At 51.7% G+C, this 18,162-nt stretch overlaps 1 protein-coding gene across 3 annotated transcripts in view; it reads left to right on the top strand.

The window, feature by feature from the left end:
- Positions 1-18,162, top strand: part of LOC310960876 (serine-rich coiled-coil domain-containing protein 2-like) — a 32,448-nt gene that overhangs the window by 2,138 nt on the left and 12,148 nt on the right. The window contains exons 2-13 of one of the 3 annotated variants that reach the window (XM_083932712.1): positions 8,878-10,037; positions 11,474-11,644; positions 11,730-11,906; positions 11,981-12,045; positions 12,194-12,370; positions 13,366-13,459; positions 13,947-14,031; positions 14,623-14,737; positions 14,899-14,979; positions 15,187-15,267; positions 15,361-15,486; positions 15,781-15,886. In XM_083932712.1, coding sequence (XP_083788838.1) covers positions 8,921-10,037; positions 11,474-11,644; positions 11,730-11,906; positions 11,981-12,045; positions 12,194-12,370; positions 13,366-13,459; positions 13,947-14,031; positions 14,623-14,737; positions 14,899-14,979; positions 15,187-15,267; positions 15,361-15,486; positions 15,781-15,886 — 2,395 coding nt within the window. In that variant the 5' untranslated portion in view covers positions 8,878-8,920. Of the gene's footprint in view, positions 1-747; positions 941-8,877; positions 10,038-11,473; positions 11,645-11,729; positions 11,907-11,980; positions 12,046-12,193; positions 12,371-13,365; positions 13,460-13,946; positions 14,032-14,622; positions 14,738-14,898; positions 14,980-15,186; positions 15,268-15,360; positions 15,487-15,780; positions 15,887-18,162 lie in introns of those variants that run through there. The other 2 variants (XM_083932711.1, XM_083932710.1) reach the window with 2 other exon arrangements.

Here is an 18,162-nt window from a genome sequence, read left to right on the forward strand (position 1 = left end):
GCAAACCTCTGCAGCAGCACCTTGAGGCTCAGGAGGTGATACAGTCCTAAAGCACCCGCTGCAGCGTTCTCTCCGTAAACGCCGCTGGGGCGTGATGTCATCGATGATCAGCTAGTGTTTTTGTGGTGTTTTCATTTGTTTTTAGTCGTTTTGTCATGTTTTTGTGGTGTTTTCATCTGTTTTTAGTGGTTTTGTCGTGTTTTTGTGGTGTTTTGCGTCTGTTTTTAGTCTTTTGTCACGTTTTTGTTGTGTTTTGTGTCTGTTTTTAGTCGTTTTGTCACGTTTTTGTGGTGTTTTCATCTGTTTTTAGTCGTTTTGTCATGTTTTTGTGGTGTTTTCATCTGTTTTTAGATGTTTCGTCACGTTTTTGTGGTGTTTTTTGCGTCTGTTCTTTAGGAGATCAGTCAGACCTGCTGTTTATCTCCCCTGGTGTCAGACCGATGCTACACTAGTTCCTCTCTGGGGGACTCGGCGGTCTGGACCCAGGTCACTCGGTGGGTGTCTGGGCCTGTTTGGATGAAGTGGAGCTTCAGCAGGAGGGAGTTTACTGCAGAGCAGCGGAGAGAAAGAGCAGCTTTGTGGCAGATTAATGAGGGTGGGGGTGGGGGTCCATGGCTCCAGGCTCACAACAGGGATGTTGTCCAAGTTGCTATGAAACCAGAGGGTCTGAGGGGCGGGGGAGGGCGGGCGGGGGGGGCCAGAACTAAAGGGCTCCAAACGGCTCCCAGGCTCCGGGTGCGACTCAAGATGAAGAGTTCAAACGATGTGTTTTCAGTGATCTGCGACTGAAACCACCGCTCCTCTGACGCGGCGCAGCGGTGCTGAGGTTCTGCACGGAGGATCCTTCAGAGCGGGGAACCAAGAAGAGACGGAGCGCAGGAAACCACAGGAAGAGTCCAGAGTTCGGATCCTTTCAGCCGGAAACTGGAGGAAAACTCCGGTCAGTGTTTCTACTGTGAAATGCAACTAGCTTAGCACGTTAGCATGAAGTTAGCCGGCTCCGCCCACCTGCAGCGGACGACACGGCACCGCGGAGCTCCGCCCACCTGGAGTCCGACGCAGCGACGATCAAGAGCACTAAATAAGATATTTATTTGTGTGTGTGTGTGTGTGTGTGTGTGTGTGTGTGTGTGTGTGTGTGTGTGTGTGTGTGTGTGTGTGTGTGTGTGTGTGTGTGTGTGTGTGTGTGTGTGTGTGTGTGTGTGTGTGTGTGTGTGTGTGTGTGTGTGTGTGTGTGTGTGTGTAAAGTGATATCAGACGTGAGCTCTTTCTAATAATACCGTTCAGTCGTCCCGTTCTTTTTCTGTCTGACTGGATATTTGGGTTAACGCCGAGCGTCTGGGGCGCCGGCCCCGGGGAGGAAGCACCGCGGCTCCGGCTCCACGGATCACATGTCCTCCTCCTCCTCCTCCTCCTCCTCCTCCTCCTCCTCCTCCTCCTCGGCGGCGGCCTCACCATGCCCCGTGCGTCCAAGCATCAGCCATGAATAATAAAAACCCAGCGTCTAAATCTGGCGTTTCTATTCTGGCGAGGAGTCGTCCTGGCTGCGTCCTGCGCTCGCTCTTATTTCGCTCTGTAATGAAGCCGGGTGGAGGTTCGTCTCTCTGTCCTCAGGGACACCTGCGTCCTCTGGAGACCAGGGTCAGAGGACAGCATCAGTGCGGACTCTCCTCCTACCCACAATCCCTTGCTGTCGGCGGTTGGTTCAGATTACGCTCATACTCTGGTTGCCTCTGTTTTTAGTCGTCTGAAAGCAGCCTGTTGTTAACGCCGCTGCCGCTGCCGCTCCGCTTTAAGGAGGGCGGTTGCCGTAGTGACGGTGATGTTAGAAACAGGAAGTGAATGTGTAGTTGGGTTAAACACGTCACCTCCCTGATCAGTCGGCAGAGTTTGGTTTGTTCTGACGGGAAATATAGAAATATAGAATTATAGAAATACATAAATATAGAATTATAGAAATATAGAAATATAGAATTATAGAAATATAGAAATATAGAATTATCTCTGATTCAGTTATAAATGAATCTGTTTGTTTTTAAACCTGTTTGAGGAAAAACACGAGACGTTTATTCAACACTTTGTTTAAATAGTAAAATTATTCATGGGAAACTGTATTCAACACACACACGCACACACACACACACACACACACACACACACACACACACACACACACACACACACACACACACACACACACACACACACACACACACACACACACACACACACACACACACACAACTCGCAACCAAACACACACACAGCGTCAGGACGCAGTGAGAGCGTCGTCTGCTTTACTCTTTAATTAAATTCATTATAACATAAAAAAAAAACACAAAATGTGAAAGTGAAACGGAGCCAGACGATGCGTTCGCCCTTCGGCTCCTCTCGGCTCAGTGAGCGGAGAAATGGAGCGGGAGGACATCGATGAAGAGGAGGAGGAGGAAGAAGAGGAGGAGGAGGAGGAGGAAGAATAGGAGTCAGTGACCGGAAACACCCGAGCCATAGCTGAAGGTGTGGTTGTAGCTGAAGGTGTGGTTGTAGCTGAAGGTGTAGCTGAAGGTGTGGTTGTAGCTGAAGGTGTGGTTGTAGCTGAAGGTGTAGCTGAAGGTGTGGTTGTAGCTGAAGGTGTGGTTGTAGCTGAAGGTGTGGTTGTAGCTGAAGGTGTGGTTGTAGCTGAAGGTGTGGTTGTAGCTGAAGGTGTGGTTGTAGCTGAAGGTGTGGTTGTAGCTGAAGGTGTGGTTGTAGCTGAAGGTGTGGTTGTAGCTGAAGGTGTAGCTGAAGGTGTGGTTGTAGCTGAAGGTGTGGTTGTAGCTGAAGGTGTGGTTGTAGCTGAAGGTGTGGTTGTAGCTGAAGGTGTAGCTGAAGGTGTGGTTGTAGCTGAAGGTGTGGTTGAAGGGGAAGGTGTGGGTGTAGCTGAAGGTGTAGCTGAAGGTGTGGTTGTAGCTGAAGGTGTGGTTGTAGCTGAAGGTGTGGTTGTAGCTGAAGGTGTAGCTGAAGGTGTGGTTGTAGCTGAAGGTGGTTGTAGCTGAAGGTGTGGTTGTACGAGCTGCTCCGGATCCTTGAACGTTGCTCTTCTTTTGTCAGATCAGCTCTTTTTAATTAAAATGATTCATCAACGTTAAAAATGTCTCAACAGTCACGAACCACCTTCCTAACGTAACGCCCGTCTCCTCCTCCAGAGTCTGTTTCTGCACTTTAACCATCAGTAACCATGGAGACAGTTTTTATTAAGGTAGAAATCCAGGAGAGATGCTAACAGCCGGACGTGGCTAACAGTGGTTAGCTCGGGGCAGCACGGTGAAGGCATTCAAAGGTCTTTTTAACCACTAATGCTGCTGAAAATAACAGCAAACCTCTGCAGCAGCATGAGAAGAGTCCCTACACGTTTAACGACCGCGGATAAACTACTTCCTGTGACGGTCGTCATCTCGGCTCCTGCTGACGTGAGCTGATGAGCGTTCGGCGGCTCTCTAAACCAAAGGGCTCCTCTGAGGCTTCACAGTCGGCCTCTCTCTCCGCTAAAGCTTCAGTCTCTGCTGATGTTACTCGTGTAAGGTGCTGGCAGGCGGCCATGTTGATCTGCGTCCGTGTCTCAGTCTGATGAATGACCTGGATCACTGAGGCGGCAGAGAGGGAGCCTCAGCCTGACGCTCCGTTGTTGCTGATTGTTCTGGGTTTTTCTGCTGCTGCGGACAGAAAACCTGTGTTTGTGTGCGTGACTGTGCAGCTGCTGATCTCCGGTCAGTGGAAGTAACGCGTGAGCAGCGTGGAGTCGCTCTGACGGAGCAGCGAGCTCATCATGAGAGGCTTTTACTGCTGCGGGTCAGTTGATAACGCAACCGTCAAGGTCAGGACACGTGAGCAACACTGGACTCTGTGGACACGCTGCAGCAGGAGCATAAACGTGTGCTAAAGTGTCCTCTAGGAGCATAAACGTGTGCTAAAGTGTCCTCTAGGAGCATAAACGTGTGTTAAAGTGTCCTCTAGGAGCATAAACGTGTGCTAAAGTGCCCTCTAGGAGCATAAACGTGTGCTAAAGTGTCCTCTAGGAGCATAAACGAGTGTTAAAGTGTCCTCTAGGAGCATAAACGTGTGCTAAAGTGTCCTCTAGGAGCCTAAACGTGTGTTAAAGTGTCCTCTAGGAGCATAAACGTGTGTTAAAGTGTCCTCTAGGAGCATAAACGTGTGCTAAAATGTCCTCTAGGAGCATAAACGTGTGTTAAAGTGTCCTCTAGGAGCATAAACGTGTGTTAAAGTGTCCTCTAGGAGCATAAACATGTGCTAAAGTGTCCTCTAGGAGCATAAGCGTGTGTTAAAGTGTCCTCTAGGAGCATAAACGTGTGCTAAAGTGTCCTCTAGGAGCATAAACGTGTGTTAAAGTGTCCTCTAGGAGCATAAACGTGTGCTAAAGTGTCCTCTAGGAGCATAAACGTGTGCTAAAGTGTCCTCTAGGAGCATAAACGTGTGTTAAAGTGTCCTCTAGGAGCAGAAACGTGTGTTAAAGTGTCCTCTAGGAGCATAGACGTGTGTTAAAGTGTCCTCTAGGAGCATAAACGTGTGTTAAAGTGTCCTCTAGGAGCATAAACGTGTGCTAAAGTGTCCTCTAGGAGCATAAACGTGTGTTAAAGTGTCCTCTAGGAGCAGAAACGTGTGTTAAAGTGTCCTCTAGGAGCATAGACGTGTGTTAAAGTGTCCTCTAGGAGCATAAACGTGTGCTAAAGTGTCCTCTAGGAGCATAAACGTGTGTTAAAGTGTCCTCTAGGAGCATAAACGTGTGCTAAAGTGTCCTCTAGGAGCATAAACGTGTGTTAAAGTGTCCTCTAGGAGCATAGACGTGTGTTAAAGTGTCCTCTAGGAGCATAAACATGTGCTAAAGTGTCCTCTAGGAGCATAAACATGTGCTAAAGTGTCCTCTAGGAGCAGAAACGTGTGTTAAAGTGTCCTCTAGGAGCATAGACGTGTGTTAAAGTGTCCTCTAGGAGCATAGACGTGTGCTAAAGTGTCCTCTAGGAGCATAAACGTGTGTTAAAGTGTCCTCTAGGAGCATAAACTACTGCTGAGACAGGAAGTGATCGAGCTTAGACAGGAAGTGATCGTGCTGAGTCAGGAAGTGATCGAGCTGAGACAGGAAGTGATCGAGCTGAGACAGGAAGTGGTCGTGCTTAGACAGGAAGCGACCGTGCTTAGACAAGAAGCGATCGTGCTGAGACAGGAAGCGATTGAGCTGAGACAGGAAGCGACCGTGCTTAGACAGGAAGCGACCGTGCTTAGACAGGAAGCGACCGTGCTGAGACAGGAAGCGACCGTGCTGAGACAGGAAGCGATCGTGCTGAGACAGGAAGTGATTGTGCTGGGACAGGTAGCGATCGAGCTTAGACAGGAAGCGATCGTGCTGAGACAGGAAGTGATTGTGCTGGGACAGGAAGCGACAGTGCTGAGACAGGAAGCGACCGTGCTTGGACAGGAAGTGATTGTGCTGGGACAGGAAGCGACCGTGCTTAGACAGGAAGTGATCGTGCTTAGACAGGAAGTGATCGTGCTGGGACAGGAAGCGACCGTGCTTAGACAGGAAGTGATCTTGCAGAGACAGGAAGCGACTGTGCTGAGACAGGAAGCGATCGAGCTGAGACAGGAAGTGATCGTCCTGAGACAGGAAGCGATCGTGCTGAGACAGGAAGCGATCGTGCTGAGACAGGAAGCGATCGTGCTGAAACAGGTAGCGATCGAGCTGAGACAGGAAGCGATCGTGCAGAGACAGGAAGCGATCGTGCAGAGACAGGAAGCGATCGTGCAGAGACAGGAAGCGATCGTGCAGAGACAGGAAGCGATCGTGCAGAGACAGGAAGCGATCGTGCAGAGACAGGAAGCGATCGTGCAGAGACAGGAAGCGATCGTGCAGAGACAGGAAGCGATCGTCCTTAGACAGGGGGCGATCGTGCAGAGACAGGAAGCGATCGTGCAGAGACAGGAAGCGATCGTGCTGGGACAGGAAGTGATTGTGCTGGGACAGGAAGTGATTGTGCTGAGACAGGAAGTGATTGTGCCGAGACAGGAAGTGATCGTGCCGAGACAGGAAGTGATTGTGCCGGGACAGGAAGCGATGGAGCTGAGACAGGAAGCGATGGAGCTGAGACAGGAAGCGATGGAGCTGAGACAGGAAGCGATGGAGCTAAGACAGGAAGCGATGGAGCTGAGACAGGAAGCGATGGAGCTGAGACAGGAAGCGATTGTGCTGAGACAGGAAGCGATCGTGCTGAGACAGGAAGCGATCGTGCTGAGACAGGAAGCGACCGTGCTTAGACAGGTAGTGATAGAGCTGAGACAGGAAGTGATCGTGCCGAGACAGGAAGTGATCGTGCCGAGACAGGAAGTGATCGTGCCGAGACAGGAAGTGATCGTGCCGAGACAGGAAGTGATCGTGCCGAGACAGGGAGTGACCTGCCGAGACAGGAAGCGATGGAGCTGAGTCAGGAAGTGATCATGCTGAGTAAGGAAGTGATCGTGCTGAGACAGGAAGTGATCGCGCAGAGACAGGAAGCGATCGCGCTGAGACAGGAAGCGATCGCGCAGAGACAGGAAGCGATCGAGCTGAGACAGGAAGTGATCGTGCTGAGACAGGAAGCGATCGAGCTGAGACAGGAAGCGATCGTGCTGAGACAGGAAGTGATCGTGCCGAGACAGGAAGTGATCGTGCCGAGACAGGGAGTGACCTGCCGAGACAGGAAGCGATGGAGCTGAGTCAGGAAGTGATCATGCTGAGTAAGGAAGTGATCGTGCTGAGACAGGAAGTGATCGCGCAGAGACAGGAAGCGATCGCGCTGAGACAGGAAGCGATCGCGCAGAGACAGGAAGCGATCGCGCAGAGACAGGAAGTGATCGTGCTGAGACAGGAAGCGATCGAGCTGAGACAGGAAGCGATCGTGCTTGGACAGGAAGCGATCGCGCAGAGACAGGAAGATAGTTCAGATGTTCAAAGGTGCACGTCTGTTCTCTTTGATGTCAGAGAAGCTTCTGGAACTTTGACCCCAAAGACTTCGTCCCGCCAGCAGAACAGAGCGACCTTTGCACACCAACACGTCAGACCTCGTGTGTGTGAGTGTGTGTGTGTGTGTGTGTGTCCGTGTGTGTGTGTCCGTGCGTGTGTGTTCAGGGACTTGTGTAACGTGGCGCTCTGAGGTTATGTGGGTGATTACGGGTGCGGAGAGAGAATCTCAGTATCAGTCTGTCGTGACCTCGTTCATCACACACACACACACACACACACACACACACACACACACACACACACACCAGCTCCAGGAGGATCATGGGAGTTGTAGTCCTGTGTGTGTGTGTGTGTGTGTGTGACCTTCTGAACCCCTCCAGGTCGTGCAGGTGATGGTTTAAAAACCCTCTGTTTCCGTCTCACACTGAAATCACAAGTTGCTCCAGTTTGACATCAGCAGGTTTAAACTTAGACGTGCGGAGAAGCTTGTGATGCTGTTTGCGTCAGGCTACGGTGGCCCCGGGCGGACAAACGACTGAGGAGGCTCGTGTTGTTTTCTTACATCAGCTGCATGCGCTCACACTGCAGGGCTGCGTTGTTGTTATTATTGTTGTTGTTGTTGTTGTTGTTGTTGTTGAAAGAGATGGCAATAATCTAAAAGCAATGCTAACACATAATGGGAATTACCGCTAACACGCTAACAGAAGGGAGCTTTGTGTAATACTTGGTGGTATTTTAAAATGATTTAAAACACATAAAAGGTCATTTAAAACACAAAAGGTCGTTTAAAACACATAAAAGGTCATTTAAAACATATAAAAGGTCATTTAAAACATATAAAAGGTCATTTAAAACATATTAAAGGTCATTTAAAACATATAAAAGGTCATTTAAAACATATTAAAGGTAATTTAAAACATATTAAAGGTCATTTAAAACATAAAAGGTCATTTAAAACACATTAAAGGTAATTTAAAACACATTAAAGGTCATTTAAAACAAAGTATTATAAAAAACACTTTTGGTACAAAGCTTTTGTTCTGACGCTCAGACTGACGTAGATCCATGGACGGATCAGGAGATAATGGGGCCCTGGGCTCAGACCTGTAAGAGCCCCCCACCCCCACACACACACACACACACACACACATCTTGTGACCCTTTGTAGTCGTTCTTTTGTAGTTTTGTCGTTTCTTTGTGTTGTTTTTGTCACTTTGTGTCAGTTTTTCCTGGTTTTCCTTCTCTATGGGGCGAGTTTCTCTCTTTGTTCTTGTTTAACATCTATTTTTAAGTGTTTTTCCTCCTTTTTGGATCATTTGTAGCTAATTTGTTGGTTTATTTGATTGTTTTTAATCATTTTACATTGTTTCATCTTAGAAACATTGTTGCAACATTAAAAAAGTGTGTGTTGAACACGTTAACGGACGTCTACGCCCAAAAACAGGCCGTCCTTGTTCTGCTCCTGTGTGTGTGTGTGTGTGTGTGTGTGTGTGTGTGTGTGTGTGTGTGTGTGTGTGTGTGTGTGTGTGTGTGTGTGTGTGTGTGTGTGTGTGTGTGTGTGTGTGTGTGTGTGTGTGTGTGTGTGTGTGTGTGTGTGTGTGTGTGTGTGTGTGTGTGTGTGTGTGTGTGTGTGTGTGTGTGTGTGTGTGTGTGTGTGTGTGTGTCATAATTTGTCTGAAGGAGGAACAGCTGATTGTTTTATGAAGGGTGCGGTGTGTGTGTTAGATAATGTTTTACTGCTACACACACACACACACACACACACACACACACACACACCCACACACACACCTGAACTGGTCCTGCAGCACGTGTTGACAGTTGTAATGGTTTTCTGGTTCTGCGGACTAACCCTTTCTCCGTGTGTTCGTCTCCGTCCTCTGCAGCTCCTCGTGGTCAGTGTCTCCATGGTGAAGTGGGCGGGGTCTGATGTCCGCCCCTCCCCGTGACGCCCCCCTCACCATGCCCACCATGGTTTCCAGGCTGCCCAAGTTCGGCTCGCGCCCCAAATCCTCCGCACTTTCCAACGGCGCTCAGACGGGTCCGACTGCCGCCGCCAGCACCCGCCTCACCAACGGCTTCTACCACCACCCCGGCCCCGCTGGGGTCAACGGCGGTCCGACTGCGCCCGCCGCCTCTGTGAAGCAGAATGGCTTCATCCGAGTGCCCACGTCGTTTAAATGGAGGAGGGAAAGTGAGACGGTGGAGGACGGAGGAGCGGACGGAGAGAGGGAGTGGACGAGAGGAAAGGGCGGGAGTCGCCCCGGTAACGGCCTTCAGCAGTATTCTTACCAACGGCAGTCGGGGTCACCGGTGGCGCCGCAGCGTGACGCCAAGAAGACGACCACGTCTGCGGCAGGAAAGGGGCGTAGCTTTGGTCTTCCTGTGCCGTCGCCACCGTCCAGAACACTTCCTGTCCCCAAAAGTGGATCTCACGCTTCTAAACCGGGCCAAACTGCGCCCGCGCTGGTCAACGGCGCTAAACAGACTCTCAGCGGGCGTTCTGGATCCAAACTCCGGAGCGGGACCGGCGGTTCTGGTTCTGGTCCCGGCTCTCGCTCTGGTTCCCCCCTCCAGAAGAAACCACCGGCGAGCCGCTCCCACTCCAGCGACAGCCTCGGCCCGGCTGCGCCCGTCCCACTCTCTGAAAGCGATCGTTTGCGGTCACGTAGCCTCACGCAGGTCCGACGGCAGCCCTCCCCCACCCTCACCCTCTCCTCCACCTCCGCTGCACGCTCCCACTCCATCATCAGGGCCGCCGGGCGAGGGGCGTCCTCTGCTCAGGCTCCGCCCAGAGCCGCTCCGGGCCGCTCCGGCGTCCCCTCCCTGCTGCCTCCCTCCGCCTTAAAGAAGCCCCTCCTGTCCGGCCTCGGCCCCGCCCCTAAGACCAGCGGCATCAGCTATAAGCTGTCTCGCCCGTCACTCATCAAGCAGACCCGCCCCCTCCGAGTGACCAATGAGCCTGCAGGTGGACAGGAAGTGACCCGAGGGCCGACGGCGCGGAGGAACTCCGTAGAGACTCCGTCGACTGCGGAGAACAGTCCAGGTACCTGTGCGCTCATCACACATCGTCACACCTCCGCGGTCATGGATGTTTATATATTTAAATATTTATATTTATGTGTTTTTATTTATATTTATGTGTTTTATGTCCCGGCTCTCGTCACACCTGTCGTGTCGTCTCATGAATTGTTTTTAATTCCCATCCTTGATCGTTATACCTCGTGTTTCTCGTCTCTAAACCTTAAACTGATGCAGCGCTCCGTTCGGTTCAGCGTTCTCCAGAAGCGTTCGTCCAATCAGCTTCACACTTGACCCTGAGCTCTCATTGGTCCACAACGATCCACCTGCCAAGTGTGAAGCTGATTGGACGAACGCTTCTCTGTAGATTCCAAAGACAATCACACAAAAACGGAGCAGCGGGGGCGGAGCTGCAGTTGCTCTACCGCAGCGTTGAAGCTCTGGATCCACCGCTCAGTCCTGGTTCCTACCCTCACCTGTGGTCCTGAAAGCTGGGTCATGACCCAAAGAACCAGGTCCAGGTCAGGACCCACAGAACCAGGTCCAGGTCAGGACCCAGAGAACCAGGTCCAGGTCAGGACCCAAAGAACCAGGTCCAGGTCAGGACCCAAAGAACCAGGTCCAGGTCAGGACCCAAAGAACCAGGTCCAGGTCCAAGCGTGTGAACTGTGTTTCCTCAGGAGGGGGTCTGGAGTCTCCCTTAGAGAGAGGGGGAGAAGTTCAGCATCTGTGAGGAACTCGGAGTAGAGCCGCTGCTCCTTTGTGTTGAAAGGAGCCAGTTGAGGTGGTTCAGGATCATCTGGTAAGGATGAACCCTGGGCGCCTCCCTAGGGAGGTGTTCCAGGCACGTCCAGCTGGGAGGAGGCCTCGGGGAAGACCCAGGACCAGGTGGAGAGATTAGATCTCCACACTGGCCTGGGAACGCCTCAGGATCCCCCAGTTAGAGCTGGTTAATGTGGCCCGGGAAAGGGAAGTTTGGGGTCCCTGCTGGAGCTGCTGCCCCTGAGACCTGATTCAGGACCAGAGGCTGGAGCTGCTGCCCCTGAGACCTGATCCAGGATCAGAGGCTGGAGCTGCTGCCCCTGAGACCTGATCCAGGATCAGAGGCTGGAGCTGCTGCGCCTGAGACCTGATCCAGGATCAGAGGCTGGAGCTGCTGCCCCTGAGACCTGATCCAGGATCAGAGGCTGGAGCTGCTGCCCCTGAGACCTGATCCAGGATCAGAGGCTGGAGCTGAGAATCACACAAAAACTTGTAGAAATAAAGAACAAACTGATTTGGAGACGATTCAAAATGGCGCCCTTCTGTCTCGGGCCGAAGTGAGTGAGAGTCGACCGTGGACGCACGTTTCTAAAGATCTGTAAACAAACAGACGTTGGTTTTATTTCACACGTGCACGTGAAACTTCCATCCATGCTTCAGTCGTGTCTAACGCCTCCTCTCCGCGCTCGTCTCCGTCAGAGAGCAGCCCCGAGGCTCCGGAGGCGGAGGGGGGGCCGCCCGCAGAGCCGGCGTCCCAGGGAGAGGCGTCGATGGTGGGAGAGACGCTGGAGGACATGTCCCTGTCCTCCAGCTCGTCTCTGGACAGGAACGACACCAGTCAGGAGTACATGGACGACTTCGACAACCTGGGTGAGAGCCGCCGCGCACGCCGTTTATTAAACGCGTTTAAACGGAGCGATGTCACAGTGTGGGGACTCATTTCCTGTGTTTGCAGGAAACGGAGGCGTCGGTTTCCTGCTTCTCCACTCCAAGAACGAGGAAGACGACTCGGGGCTCGACCGCTCCTGCCCCGGGTACGATAAAGACAAGGCGGCGGGCGGCGGCGTCTCCAAGGCCGCGGGGCTGTGTTTCCTGGACGACGGCGTGGACTGGGCCGGCGTGGCGCTCACAGGTGAGCTGTTGTGTGTGTGTTTACAGGACGATAAAAACCAAAGTCTGGTGGAAAGTGACGGTGTTTGTGTGCAGGGGGGCGAGCGGAGCAGAGACCCCCCCACAGGAGCAGGTCCGGGCAGCCCGAGGACCACGAGCAGGTACCAGCCGCACTGTCACGTCCTGTCACGTCTGATAACCACGTGTGTTTAAACTCCTGTGGGAGTGAAATAGTCAGGAGAAGGAAACGTGCTGTGAACTTCAAAATAAGAGCGTGCACTTCCTGTCTGCCCTGTGCGTCCTCCGCAGGGCGGCTCGTCCCTGGACCTGTCTCCGTCCGACAGCTGTGGGTCCGGGGGAACCTACATGTGGGACGAGGAGGGTCTGGAGCCGCTGGGGGGCGCCTCCACCGCCACCGCCTCCGTCCACACCAACGGCAACACCACCCACCACATCGGGAGCTTCGACTCCGACGTCAACAGCATCGTACGTCCCCTGTGTGTGTGTGTGTGTGTGTGTGTGTGTGTGTGTGTGTGTGTGTGTGTGTGTGTGTGTGTGTGTGTGTGTGTGTGTGTGTGTGTGTGTGTGTGTGTGTGTGTGTGTGTGTGTGTGTGTGTGTGTGTGTGTGTGTGTGTGTGTGTGTGTGTGTGTGTGTGTGTGTGTGTGTGTGTGTGTGTGTGTGTGTGTGTGTGTGTGTGTGTGTGTGTGTGTGTGTGTGTGTGTGTGTGTGTCACTCAGATTAAATAATATTATCTTTCCTCTGGCTCCCTCATGTGTTCACCCTGAGAATTACAAAACTTTGACTTTTCATGAATGTGTGTGCGTGTGTCTGTCCCTGTGCGTGTGTGTGTGTGTCTGTCCCTGTGTGTGTGTGCGTGTGTGTCTGTCCCTGTGCGTGTGTGTGTGTGTGTGTGTCTGTCCCTGTGTGTGTGTGTGTCTGTCCCTGTGCGTGTGTGTGTGTGTGTCTGTCCCTGTGTGTGTGTGTGTCTGTCCCTGTGTGTGCGTGTGTGTGTGTGTCTGTCCCTGTGCGTGTGTGTGTGTGTGTGTGTCTGTCCCTGTGTGTGTGTGTGTGTGTGTCTGTGTGTGTGTGTGTCTCTGTCCCTGTGTGTGTGTGCGTGCGGGTGTGTGTCTGTCTCTGTGTGTGTGTGCGTGTGTGTGTCTATCCCTGTGTCTGTAACTGTGTGTGTGTGTCTGTCCCTGTGTGTGTGTGTGTGTGCGTGTGTGTGTGTGTGCGCGTGTGCGTGTGTGCGTGCCTGTGTGTGTGTGTGTGTGTGTGTGTGTGTGTGTGTGTGTGTGTGTGTGTGTGTGTGTGTGTGTGTGTGTGTGTGTGTGTGTGTGTGTGTGTGTGTGTGTGTGTGTGTGTGTGTGTGTGTGTGTGTGTGTGTGTGTGTGTGTGTGTGTGTCTGTCTGTCCCTGCGTGTGTGTGTGTGTGTGTCTGTCCCTGTGTGTGTGTGTGTGTGTGTGTGTGTGTGTGTGTGTAGGACCTCTTGAATAACCTGGATTCCTGTGATCTGGACGATGACGACCTCATGTTGGACGACGCTGAACTCCCTGAGGACGCGTCGCTGCACAGCGGTACGTTTATATTAATATATTTTTATTTATTTATATATATTTTATATTTATATAAATAAATATATAAAGAGTTCAGGGATGACGGGGTTTGATCCTTTAAATCCTTTGTTTATTAATCATTTATTTAGATTATTTATTCTTCTTTTTTCTATTTTATTTACTGATTATTTGATGTTTTTTATTTATTTATTATAATAAATTTATATTTTTGATACTTAAATAAATCCATAAGTTTAAACATTTTGATTAAATTAAATAAATATGCAACAAAATATCATTTTTATTTGCATTTTTTAGTTAAAATATGCGTTTATATTTATTTATAAACAGAAATATGAATAAAATCATGAACTTTTCCCTGTGAGTGAAACTAAAACTCTTCTGTTCTGAAACATTTTGATGATTTTCTGATTTTGACTCTTAATAAAACGTCACTCTGTCGTCTGTGATCACGTGCGTCCTCATGCCGCTGGTCTGATCCCCGCAGACGGAGACGGCGTGGCACACATGGCCCAGTGGAGGATGAGGCAGCTCTGCTGGGGAACGCAGGACGTCCACAACGACAACGACAGGTACGTTCACCGCACGACCCGGGTCAGAGCCACGCCGGCGCCGACGGGGGCGGAGAAAGAAACGGGAAAGTCGTAGAAACGTCGGAATATTGCGATCTTTGTTGTTGTCGTTGTTGCACAGTCGAAGCTTCAGCCCGGAGCAGAAGGTCAAAGGTCAGACGAGAGGTCGTCGTGTTCAAATCTGCAGATTTCAAAGTGGAGAAGTTTCTCCTGATGATGTTTTCAGAGGTCAGAGGTCAGAGGGAGCGTGAGCGCGGACACACACACACACGCACGCACACACGCACACACACACACACGCACACGCACACGCAGACACCAACACACGGAGGATTAATAAATATGAATTAATTATAGGAACTATGTTTTTATAATGGCCGACCACAGAATCAGTTTTTAAGTTAAACTCTGCAGAGCCTCAGTGTCACGTGTTCACAGATCAGAGGTCAGAGGTCACCGTATGTTTGCACCTCCTGACCTCGACCTGCAGCTTCAGCTTCAGCAAGACCCTGGAGGAGGGTTTCCCTTTAATGCCGGTCCCTGAACGCAGCAGACGTGATGTGGATGTGTAAAGACTGGTTCTGTCCTCAGGTCTCCCTGCCTGTCTCCTGGTCCCCCTGGTCTGGGTCTGGATGTGGAGGAGCTGGCTGAAGACTGCTGCGCGGTTCGATCCCAGCTGGAGCATCTGCAGAGGTTCCTGCAGCAGGTGAGAGGAGACGGAGACGGAGGCGCACTTGTTACGCGCTGCTGTGTAACGCGGCTGTGTAACGCGGCTGTGTAACGCGGCTGTGTAACGCGGCTGTGTCACGCGGCTGTGTCACGCCGCTGTGTAACGCCGCTGTGTAACACCGCCGTGTCTCGTGACAGGAGGAGGAAGTGGACGAGGACACTCTGACCACAGACACGCTGAGTCCTGACACACACTCGTCCCACAGCTGCGACGCACAGGTCAGCATCTTTATTTAAACAGCCCAGGGCGTCACTTCCACACACTGTTCAATAAAGTTTCCTTTGTTAGCGGTTAGCGGTTAGCTTAGCACGGCGCCACTGAAGGGGCCCAGGAAGTGCTTAAATGTTCTGTTATATGATGTGTGTGTGTCTGTGTGTGTGTCTGTGTCTGTGTGTGTGTGTGTGTGTGTGTGTGTGTGTGTGCAGGCTCTGATGCAGGAGGTGCAGCAGCTCAGAGAGGAGCTGAGGAGCCGGGATCGAACCATCGCTCAGCTCTCCCTGCAGCTGGTCCGTGTCCGTCCGTCTTAATTCAAACGTCATCATCGACCCGACGGACGTCCTCTCTGTTGTTAACCAGCGTCCTTGTCTCCCTGTGAGCAGACCGTTCCCACGGCGACCGCCAGGTGTCGGTGCCAGGAGACGACAGCGAGGACGGACCGACACACGCAGACGAGCGCGGCGGAGAGAGAGAGCGTCGCCTCGCAGACGCCCTGGAGAGAGCTCGCTGTGAGAACACACACACACACACACACACACAGAGACACACACACACACACACAAACGCACACACACACACACACACACACACACACACACACACACACACTCAGACTCAAAAATGCTAGTTTCAGCTCTTTCAGAAACATCCACAAGTCTTCCTCTCGTCCGTCCGTCTTCCTGTGTTCCTCTCTTGTTTCCTCTTTGTTTCCTCTCTTGTTTCCTCTTGTCCGTCATGAATCAGCACCTTCTCCTCCTCTCTCTCCTTCTCCTCCTTCTCTCCGTCTCTCCGTCTCTCCTCAGGCCTTTGCTCCCGTCCCTTTCCTCTCTCCGCCCTGGCAGTATCAGCGCTCCAGGCCGTTCAGGGCCCGGCCGAAGCCCAGCATCCCCTCACACCTCGCTAGGAAAAGTGAGTCTCACATTAACTCCACCCTTTGGTCCCTTTGGTTCCCCCGAACCTCCACCCCGACCCCGTCACCTTTGGTGCCCCGCAAAATACAACCATGACCCCGACCCCGTCACCTTTGGTGCCCCGCAAAACACCACCATGACCCCGACCCCGTCACCTTTGGTGCCCCGCAAAACACCACCATGACCCCGACCTCGTCATCTTTGGTGCCCCGCAAAACACCACCATGACCCAGACACCATCACCTTTGGTGCCCCGCAAAACACCACCATGACCCCGACCCCGTCACCTTTGGTGCCCCGCAAAACACCACCATGACCCCGACCCCGTCACCTTTTCGGTTCCCCGCGAAACACCACCATGACCCCGACCCCGTCACCTTTGGTGCCCCGCAAAATACCACCATGACCCCAACACCGTCACCTTTGGTGCCCCGCGAAACACTTTTGTAAATCTGTTCACTCCTGAACTCCACTCAGAAAACAAACATCTTAAAAGTTGTTTGCTTATCGTCTTGCGGACAAACCTGACAGAGAATGAATTTGGACTTTTTACAAACTCCTGTCGTCTTCACCTACATCCTGTCGTCTTCACCTACGTCCTGTCGTCTTCACCTACGTCCTGTCGTCTTCACCTACGTCCTGTCGTCTTCACCTACGTCCTGTCGTCTTTAACTACGTCCTGTCGTCCTCGCCAACGTCCTGTCGTCTTCACCTACGTCCTGTAGTCTTCACCTACGTCCTGTCGTCTTCACCTACGTCCTGTCGTCTTCACCTACGTCCTGTCGTCTTCACCTACGTCCTGTCGTCTCCACCTACGTCCTGTCGTCTTCACCTACGTCCTGTCATCTTCACCTACGTCCTGTCGTCTTTAACTACGTCCTGTCGTCTTCACCTACGTCCTGTCGTCTTCACCTACGTCCTGTCGTCTTTACCTACGTCCTGTCGTCTCCACCTACGTCCTGTCGTCTCCACCTACGTCCTGTCGTCTTCAACCACGTCCTGTCGTCTTCACCAACTTCCTGTTGTGTTTAACTACGTCCTGTCGTCTTCGCCGACATCCTGTCGTCTTCACCTACGTCCTGTCGTCTTCATCTACGTCCTGTCGTCTTCACCTACGTCCTGTCGTCTTTAACCACGTCCTGTCGTCTTCGCCTACGTCCTGTCGCCTTCGCCTACGTCCTGTCACCTTCGCCTACGTCCTGTCGTCTTTAACTACGTACTGCCGTCTTTAACTACGTCCTGTCCCAAGTCCATTTACCACTTAAAGACCAATCTTCTCCGGCATCAGCTCCGCTCTCTCGATGGAGGTGGTGCCAGAAAAGTACTTTCCACAACTTTTGCAAAAGCAAAAGCAGAAACGAGTCGAGCTGCAGATCCTGTTGCTGCTCAGAAAAGTATTTTAATTGAATCAGTAGAAAAAGAGGCTTGTCTTTGTTTACCCAGCCACCTCTCTGTGTTTTGGTTCAGCCCATTACTGAAACTGTCTGAATGTGGCTGCGGGTAAAGGAGTGGGGTTAATGTTTGAAAGAGAAGCACGGAGAAGTATTTTAATTAAATGAATTGATAAGTTCAAGGTTTCAGTTTGTTCCCAGTCGTTTATTGAAAACTCAGAACAGGAAAGAGAAACCAAAGCTGTGGTCTGAAAACAGCGCGGCAGCTTCAGTCTGCGTGACTGTAAAGTAACAACAAGTGAACGGGTGAAGGGTCGGAGGGATGTCGGAGGCTCTGCCGGCATGAAATGACTTGAATATCACTCTCAAAATTTGGTTCAGCCGAGACGCGGCTGCACTGAATCCAGTCGTCCGACTTAAGAAGTTCCCGTGTGACACTGACGGTCAGTTTGACTTATTCATGGGGACGTGAGTGGAGCGACTTCAGAGGGGGCGCTGGGTTCAGACGGCAGGTTTACCCCATAACGTTCAGACGCTACTGTTGAAACTACACCTGGACCTTTCCACAGGAGACCTTTGACCTCTGACCTCCAGATGTGTGAATGTAAACAGGTTCTCTGGGTCCAGATGTGTAAACGTGAACTTGAGCTACCCGTTAAGTTCTGAAATGATGCGTCTGTTGTTGTGTTGATGGAGCAGCTACCACGATAGCATGTTAGCATGTTAGCATGTTAGCATAGCCCTGATCCAGCAGAACTCCATTCAGAAAACAAACAGTTTAAGAGTTGTTTGCTTGTCGTCTCACGGACAGTGCTGAAACCTGCGTTCATCCAGACGTAACGGAACTTCCTGAAGACGGGGAAATTCACGGCGCCGTCGTTCT

The sequence above is a fragment of the Echiichthys vipera genome (assembly GCF_963691815.1).
Source record: "Echiichthys vipera genome assembly, chromosome: 18".
Lineage (NCBI taxonomy): Eukaryota > Metazoa > Chordata > Actinopteri > Perciformes > Trachinidae > Echiichthys > Echiichthys vipera.